The following is a 9675-nucleotide window of genomic DNA, read 5'->3' as shown; positions in this document are numbered from 1 at the left end:
CTAACAAAACACGTTTCAGTTACTGGAAGTTGTACTAGCTTTCGTTATGTTGCAATGGAAATGGAAAAAAAGTATTAATCAAACTATAATTAAGATTAAGAAGTGTGTGTTTACAAAATGAGTGTTTCCAAATTAAACAGCCAAATAATTTATCAAAACAAGTCAAGACTTCAGAAGACTACAATTTTAATGATACTTCATGAGCCAGGCAGGAGGAGTGATTCAATGACACCAGCTGTCCTGGCTGTCCAGTTCGAATGAAAACCAGAAAACTGTTGGACCTACATGAAGCACGTTTACAGGACAAGAATTACAGAATGTCCTTACAATAGATTTACAATTACTCTTGACTTTACATACAGTATTTGTATTGGCTGATGTCTAAGGTCAACCATCATTTTTGTTAAACTGTGACCAAAATGTGCCTCAGGCCTGAAGTGTGTTATGTGTATTAAACATCAGTTCTTATCAAAAACTGGCAGGTACTGAGAGTTGGCATCAAATGTCTGGTCAGATTCATAATCTTGGAACAATTATTCTTTAATCAGATGGTTCCTGATATAAATCATAATGTTGCCAGTTGTTTTTGACTGTATTTTATTTAGAGATCTTGTATGGCTTGTGTTTAGACAACATTTAACAAAAAAATAACTAAAATGTCTGAGAGCTGCTACCGAGGTCTGAGGTGCTGCTAAAATCTTAAGTGAGCACTTGAGCCCTCATCAGTGAACGACTGAAAATAGCCCTCTGTCGCCCTCTTCTGCCTGGACACACCATCAGCCTCTATTCTATTAAAGGGGTGATATAATGCAAAACCGATTTTACCTTGTCATAGATGAAAAACGACAGTTTGGAGGGTAAATAGGACATACATAGAACCTCAAAATCCCATTGACACCTCTTTCCTCTGCAAATCTCACAATTTGAAACTGCCTCTGAAAACGGGCAAATCTCAACGAGCCACCGAGTTGACATCAACTCGGTGGCTCCTCCTCATTTGGCTCTAGTCTCTAGTCTTTGTCACGCCCCAACATTTACATAGGCTACACGTCTTCTGAATAGGTCACGCAGATTTCAGAAATTGTATACATTGTTCATCTGCTATTTTACCACTAAATTCATTTCAGAGACTTTTTTATGCGAGAAATCAACAATGTAAAGGTCAAATATGGGCCGTTTTACGAAACTTTTGTCCGACTGTGTGTCGGAGTTCAGCGGCCAGTGCTGCCTGGGTTGCTGCCTCGCCACTCGGCCTGTCCAGTAACCGTTTCTCGGTTACTGGACTACCAAACGCCGCTGCCTGGACAGAGCTCCAGGGCCTGCAGCTCCCCTCTTCCTGCTAAATGGCAGGTGTGTGTGAGTGAGAGCGCAGTCAGCGAGCTTGTTACGCCCGCAATCTCTTACCACAGGTTCCAGTTAATCTTATAATGGATATGTGTGTTGAGTTATTTAAACAAACAATCGGGGAAATAAACGCCTCTTGTCCGTGAGTCTCATTGATAGAGCCCGTGGCTGGATGGAGCTCTATTAATGAGAGCTAGCTAGTCTCCTCTTAGACCTCTAAAATTCATTAAATTTAAAATCGGACAAAAGTGTTAGCTAAGCTTTGTAAGGCCTTAGGGTAGCTGTGATATACATGCCGTGACCAAATTCAAACTGTAAATATACTATAGTTATGCCGAAAGTGTAGCTAACTAGCTGTGATCTGTACATAGCTAGGATTGAAGGGACACTAGCAGCTAACGAAACCCCTATAATTCACATAAATGCATTAAATTGAAATCGGACACAATGGTTAGCTTTATAAGACCTTGGGGTAGCTGTAATATAAGTGGCGTGACGAAATTCACACTGTAAATATACTCTAGTTATGCCGGCAGCCGGCCAGCTCTGCGGAGCTCAATGGAGCCCCGAGCCCCGGTAGTCCAGTAACCGAGGAACGGTGACTTTCACTGGGTATGGAGGTTGCCGTTCCTCGTCAGACTGCGTGGAGCTCCTAAAGTCCAACACGTCTTACCAAATTTGCAATTAGCCATACATTTTCGTAAAACGGCCCATATTTGAGCTTTATATAGTAGATTTCGCGCATTAAAAAAGTCTCAAGTGAATTTAATAACAAAATAGCAGACAAACAATGTATAACATTGCAGTGTCTGAAATATGAGACCTGCTGTCTCGTCTCCAATGTATTTGTATGTGGTTTGCTCAAACCAATCAGCGCGCAGCTCATCTAAATATTCATGAGCATACCATATTTGGAAGGAAAGCTCTTGTTACAAATAGGGCCATATTCACAGGGTAGTTAAGGGCCCATAAAATAGCAGTCGGGCAATTTTCAGCACAACCAATGTTACATACCCTATTAGGAGACCTTAAGGAACAGTGTGAAATACCATATATAATCATTCCATCACCCCTTTAAGGATACAGTGTGTTACCTGAAACATTTTCAACGCAGCTTTTGTCTCTGACATTAGTTTTGTGTAAATGAAAAGAAACCGCAAGGTTTTGGCTAGAGTCGTGTTTTTGACCCAATTGGATCTGAACATTTACTCCAGGTACATCTAAGGGACATCATGAGAAGAGCCTACGTTATACTGGATTTTTGAGGCCAAAAACGGATGTCTGCGATTAGCCAATAACATTGGGCTCTAATCATGAGTATACTGGCTCTAATCATGAGTATAGTGGCCTAGTTATTGGAACAGCAGATCAAAAAAATAAAAAATAAAAACATTAAATGCCTTGCTTAGTTTATATTGGATGGGTACTAGAAGATGGACACAGAGTTAGTTGAAAAGGGCATATAGAAATCAAAGAAGAAGCTGTATGAACTGTTTATCAGTCTGGAAAAACAAGAATGTAGAGAAATTGAATAAATTTCCAAACGCTTATATGCAATTTGGGACTAGATCATTTGATATGGGAACTAGAAAAGGCAACATTTTCTGAGGAGATTTGACTCATGTCAGTTTAGCTAAAACATGGTGATTCAGCACATTCAGAAAGGCTAAAAGCAGCAATCAAATCAACTCCACTTGTCCGGTGCCTTAGCTAGGGTAGGAATGTTGGCCAGTGCCACAGTGAACCAGAGACCCTCTTGTCTCTTTAACAGATTAATAGCACAATGAAAAGGACTAACCTTGACCTCAGAGAGGAGGAACTCCACCTGGAAGACCAGTTCAGAGCAGTGACCTGATACACAGAGCTGCTGGACCAGCTGTCTGCCACCTAAAAGTCAAGGGGAACATGAAAAATTGGGGAAATTAGCTGGAACACAAATGTATTCACCCTCATATACATCAGCTAAAAGCGGAGTAGCGGTGCTCCTTAATAACAGTTTAAGATTTACTAAAGATAAATGCATCAAAGAAAAACAAGGGAGATTTGTCTTTTTACGTGGAGAAACAGATGGTCAACCAGTTACATTATTTAACGTATATAACCCACCAGGAGAAAGCGTTGCCCTCATTAAAAGAATCCTCCATCTGTTAATGTCTGAGGCTAAAGGATTAACTATAATGGGAGGGGACTTTAATTTAGTGATGAACCAAAAGATAGACACTATAAGTAGAATAAAACACAAATCAGAACCAACAGCTAAAGCAAAATTAGAATTGGGACTGTTATGTTTGACGTTATCTCCACCCAAAGGACAGAACCTTCACCATTTACTCTGATGCACATAAAGTATCCTCAAGACTGGACTATTTTTTTATGTTAAAGCATGACCTCTCTAAGGTGATTACTTGTGAGATCGTTCCTTTTCTATTGGCATATCATTCCTCAGTCGTCATTGAATTAAATCTGTATAGAGCATTAAAAATAAGCATCTGGAGATTTAACAACTCATTACTCATGGATCAAAGGTTTGAAGAAATAATTCCTTGATATAAATGACAACAGTGAAATAAATCCGGTATTATTATGGGAAGCAGCTAAAGCAACCCTAAGGGGAGAGATAATTGCATATTCATCTTGGAGTAAAAAACTGAGAGAGAATAAACAAAAGGTTAATAGAGAGCAAAATACAAAAGTTGCAAGAATTAAAAGTGAGGGATAAAATAATAGAAATAGAGAGAGTATTAATTCGGAGGACTTGGTAAAAGACTTTACTTTTGCTAAACAATTATTTTATGATAATAGCTCTAAAGCTCAACAAATTTTAGCAAAGAAAAAGCTGTAATTAATACAATTATGGATAGTAAAACACCAAGGACAGGGGGACAAGAAATGTTATCTTGTTTCAGGAACTTCTATGAAAACCTTTATAATTCAGAAGTAAATAACCTGGACAAGCAGACAATTGCAAGTTACTTAGATTAATTAAGCCTTGTATCTGTGACTGAAACTCAGAATGAAAGCTTAGTAAAAAATATAACCCAAACGGAAATAATAAAAACTACTGAAAAGGGAAAATTGGGGAAATGCCCTGGAGAAGATGGCTATACCTATGAATTTCATAAAGATTATAAAGACCTTATCGCATCAGTTTTACAGAGTGTTTAATGAGGTGTTACAAACAGGAAAATGGCCAGATACTTGGAAAAATGCAATTATAACAGTCATAGCTAAAGAAGGAAAAGACCCAAAACAATGTTCCTCGTATAGGCCAATTTCACTCCTGAATGTTGATCAGAAAATATTTACATCCATCATGGCAAATAGGCTCTCGGATATCTTACCTTTTATTATAAATCAGGACCAAACAGGATTTGTTAAAAATAGATTTCTTAGTGACAATGTTCGTTGAACCCTCAATGTTATTGATTTTGCTAGAAAAACAAAACAACAAATGGTAGTGCTTACATTGGATGCGGAAAAAGCATTCGACCGAGTATCTTGGCCCTTTCTGTTTGCAGTTTTGAATAAATTTGGCTTTCACAAGAAATTTATTAATTTTATGATGGGATGTATAATGATTCAGCAGCTAGAGTGAAAGCCATTGGTTTGTTATCGAAACCCTTTCAGGTAAAAAGAGGGGTAAAACAGGGCGATCCGCTCTCCCAACAGATTTTTGCCCAGTGCATTGAGCCATTGGCGGAATGCATACGGACAAGTATGGGTATAAAGGGCGTTAAGATACAAGATGAAGAACATAAACTTGCGTTATATGCGGACGATGTTATAATATTCTTAACTGATATATAAATCATTACTGGCGCTTTTGGAGGAAATTGGAAAATATGGGGCCATCTCAGACTATAAATTAAACTCAGCTAAAACTGAAGCCATGGAAACAGGATGTAATCTCCAAATAGAATTTAAGAAAAAATTTAAGTTGAAATGGGATCAGAATAAAATAAAATATTTAGGCATTACAATCCCCAGAGAAATTGATAAATTGTATTTATGCAACTATAAAGTTCTGGAAAACTCCTTAAGGCAGGGTCTTATGCGCTGGAAAATCTTGCCACTTACAATATTTGAAAAAATAGTAATTATAAAAATGAACGTATTGCCACGCTTTCTTTTTTTCCCCAGAACCTTCCTTTATATCTAACAAGCTCATGCTTTAAGGAGTGGGAAAGAATGCTAGGAAGGTTTATTTGGGATGAAAAGAAACCAAGGGTAAAACTTAAATCGTAACAACAAAATAGGGAACAGGGTGGGTTGGGTCTACCAAATCTGGGCCTTTATTACCATGCAGCTCAAGTTAAAAGCATTTTAGTTTTGATTAATAATAAAACTAATCCTAAATGGAAATCTATTGAGAACAAATTGGTAGACTCACCCACCTCTCTAATTTTCTCAGGGCAAACTGCAGAAAGGGTTAAACATTTGAATCACTATTTACCATACATGGAAGAGCTGGAAAAGATTAGGTAAAATTATGAAAATAAAATCAACTGATACGGTTTGCCTGAGGGAAATTAGTCAGGACCCAGACTTCACTCCAAATCGTATGAATGAGACTTTCAGGATATGGGAAACTAAAGGACTCCATAAAATGTTCAAAGACCATCTACTTGATACATTCGAAAATTTATCTAAGGATTATAACCTTCCAAGTAATCATTTTTTTTAGATATCTCCAAGTAAAGAGCTATATAACAACAAACATACAGTCTTTTCAAGGTCTTAGTCCCATTGTGGAGCATATCTTGAAAGTCTATGAAAAGTCGAGCTTTAAAAATGTAACGGGACAAATTTATAATATTTTAACCCTCCTGTTATCCTCAAATTTACTAACATCCGTTATCCTTGGGGTCAATTTGACCCCAGGATTTGAAACCTCCAGAAAAATGTTGGTAATTAAAAATCTTTTACCAAAGTTTTATATTGATAGCCTAAATTGGCAACTGGAAAATGTTGACAGCCCCCCACCCACACACACATCGAGAATACCTATTACGTGACTATTGAAACATATGAAAATCACTACAAAATCTCCCTGATTCAACTGCCACAAAATGCAACCAGACATTCATCCACAGTCACGTGGGGGCCTGGATTGTACAGAAAGGGTAATCGCTGCACCCACTTGTCCCATACATCCCGGATTGCTGCCAATTTGTCACGCTCCCGTCGGCCCTACCTCGTTTCTCTGTCATCATAGCGGATGACACGGGAGAAAACACTGAATGTTTTCAGAGACATAGTGGCTAGAAATATTTCCCTTCCATTGTCCACATTCCAAAGGCTTGCTGTTGCTTCACTTTTTGACTTGTACACCAAAATGAGCAACCCAGTGTAGCCATGGAGGTCTGTCACATCCACATCTTTCCAACTATCCACATACACACGACTTCCCTCTAAATTTATCATCTCAAGTATGTCTTTTTCAACCTATGGTGTCATGAAAATATCTTGGACATGGCTGATAGTATATCTGCTGGGGCCTGGAATCATTTTATCACATTAGCAGCACTAAGTCTACCCTGTCGTTCAAGTGGGGAGAGGGACCATAATAATTTTCCATTTTTGGAAGGTAACGTGTCTGCTGGTGGTTGAGAGACAACAGAAGGGTCAACCCCAAGAGTCTAATTTTCTTCAGAGGAGGATGCCTCATAATCAGGGTCTTCCTCAACATTATCCTCAGTCTCAGACACATTCTCCTCTATGTCACTTTCAGTGTCAAAGAGCTGTGACAAAACTTCACTGACAGAAAACCTTTCCTTGCAGGCCATTTTCAAATGAAAGTCACTGTACAGAGAGAGCACATCGAGCACCAAGAGAAATGATGTAGAAGGCCGCAGTGCCTGCATGTGAGCTTTTATATGTTTGCCCCTCCCCTGTGTATCATGTGATGCAAACCATCCCTGCGAGAACCATGTTTTCCCTCCCTCAGAGTACGGGAAAAACATTTTCCCTCTCTCAGAGTGCGGGAACAATATTTTCCCTCCCTCACAGAGGATGGGTGTGGGTGGATGCGTGTGTGCATGTGTAAGTAGGTATGTATGAGTGTGTGTCGACGTATATATTTCCTTCTGTTAATTATTTATTTTTTATTTTTTTTCTCCCACTGGGTGTGAAGGAGGGGAAGGGAGGGGGAGAAAAGGAAAGAAGGAAAAAAGGGGAAAAAAATATACTGTGTCAATTTTGACATGTTAATTGTAGGATTGTAATATGAACGTCACAATAAAAAAGTATAAAAAAAAAAAAACACACGCACACATTTACATCCAGTGTTTCTCACCAAAATGCACTGTGTATGTCCTTGCGTCCTAACAAAAGTGTTGAATGCCTTTCTTTCCTCAGAAATGTTTTCCAACGTAGAGGTTTGAAATATTCTATTTTAAACTTTTATTTCTTACATTAAACATTATTTTTTCCCTGCCTGTTTGGTTTATAACAATGTTATATATGGGATAGTGTGAAACCAACAGGATGTGATTCACGCTCGGTCATGATACAAATAAAATAATGGGCCCAGTCTCCAAAACTCCAAAGGGATGTACCTTTTAAAAATCACAAAATATTTGTTGTGATGTGCGGCCTTGACAATAGGCATGGAAACAAGGTACTAAAATGTAGTAACACTATGGGTAAAAAAATGGGAATAATAAACTGTAACTATTGAATTAGCAACTAACAAATATTTTGATCAATGAATCTGCTGGTATTTTTCCAGATTCATTGATTAATCATTTAAACATCAGAAAACAGTGAATGGATTGAGACAACGCTTTGCTCTTACTGCTTTGTAGAGTCTTTGTCGTGCAGCTGTTCAGACTGATGCCATTCATCTGTGTCTGGAGCTTCAGATCCTCCTCCAGCTCCTCCACCTCCTCCGTTAGCTTGGACAGTACCTTCTCCTTCTCTCCTGCTTGTTTCTGTCCACACACATATGACCTGTGTGGACAACAGACCATTCATTTACCCTCATGACAATTCAGCCCTTCGATTACCATTTTCTAATTACTGACATGCCTTTGCATGGCCCAGGTGTACTAAAGATTAGATGTGAAAATGCTATAGGTTAAAAAGTGGAAAAGGGCGTGAGAGAGATTTAAAAAAAAGAAACTCACATGGCATCCTGCATGTGTCCTCTTAAGTGGAACGTTATGTCCTTGTGGTTGTCCTGCTGTTGGCGCTGCAACGCTGCAACTTCTGCCTGAAGATGCTCAATCTGAGCCTCCAGCACTCTAACATCCTCAATGTTCTCCTCGCTCATCTTCTCCATCATCCTGAAGGAGAAACACCGACTGACTCAATAATAAAACATTTGGAAGTTTCATGTTGTCAGTGCATCAGTTCATTGTTTTGATACTTTCAGTATTTATATTGCACCTCGACCTGCTTTATAATAACTAAAAGACATGGAAATCTCACATATGTGACCATATAACAATATATCATAATTTATGAGTTGATTTATATTTTGTCTTCATAATCAGAATCTGCAAAGTAACTGTAAAATAAATGTAGTAGAGTAAAAAATTACAATATTCACCTCCAATATGTAGAGGAGTAACGTTAGAAGTATGAAGTAACGTTAGCATAAAATGGAAATAATCTCAAATAAAGTACAGTAACTTAAGTAAATGTAACGTTACAGTTTATTTACATTCCACCACAGTCTGTCAACAAACGTTAGCTAACGTTAAAACATCTTAAAAATAGAGGGTTTTTAGTCAAATTATTAAAGAAATACACTGGAAAACGCTTAAATTGGGTTACGTTGATTTTATTAACAGTACAGTGCATCATCTAAAATGACGACGACTTTAGCAAACAATAAATGCCCTAGATAAAGTTAGACAAACTGACATGTCTAAAGTTGTTCTTCTCTGTTATAATGTCGAAATATTTAAACTAAAGTTATTTTAAAGCAGGCCTACTAGCTAGCTATATTAAACCCTCTTTTTTTCCTCACCTGAACGATTTCTGTCTTCCCTCTGCTGCTGACAACCAAAACAGTTTGGAGCCTCGCGCCCTCCGGACTCTACCACTTTTCACGTGTCGGAGGGGAGAAGAAACTATTTCTGGGAAGAAGGGTCAAATAGCGCTTCTCTTTATTTACAAAATACCGCAAATCTTCATGTATATGTAATTTAAAAGCACACATTATCGTCGTATTATTGTTAATAGGCAATACATAATAACCTTGTCGAGCTGGAAAGTTTGATAGACCCTTCTACATTGTAAGCCGTATCTGTAACAGCTGATGGTAATCAAGAATGATTACAACGGGTTTGAGCTAACCAAGAAAAATATGGTTATTTCTTTATC

General features: G+C 38.1%; 1 protein-coding gene across 1 annotated transcript in view; it reads right to left on the bottom strand.

Annotated features, from left to right (window-relative positions):
- LOC120557724 (centromere protein P) overlaps nucleotides 1–9665 on the bottom strand; it is a 110700-nt gene extending 101035 nt beyond the window's left edge. The window contains exons 1-5 of the mRNA XM_039798289.1: nucleotides 9550–9665; nucleotides 9320–9428; nucleotides 8472–8630; nucleotides 8141–8295; nucleotides 3143–3231 (exon numbers count right to left, since the gene is read on the bottom strand). Of these exons, the coding sequence (XP_039654223.1) occupies nucleotides 3143–3231; nucleotides 8141–8295; nucleotides 8472–8629 (402 nt within the window). The 5' untranslated portion in view covers nucleotide 8630; nucleotides 9320–9428; nucleotides 9550–9665. The remainder of the gene's footprint in view (nucleotides 1–3142; nucleotides 3232–8140; nucleotides 8296–8471; nucleotides 8631–9319; nucleotides 9429–9549) is intronic.
- Between the last annotated feature and the right edge of the window lie 10 nt (nucleotides 9666–9675).

The sequence above is a fragment of the Perca fluviatilis genome, chromosome 4, assembly GCF_010015445.1.
Source record: "Perca fluviatilis chromosome 4, GENO_Pfluv_1.0, whole genome shotgun sequence".
In the NCBI taxonomy this organism is placed as follows: domain Eukaryota; kingdom Metazoa; phylum Chordata; class Actinopteri; order Perciformes; family Percidae; genus Perca; species Perca fluviatilis.
This window is presented reverse-complemented; position numbering and strand designations above follow the sequence as displayed.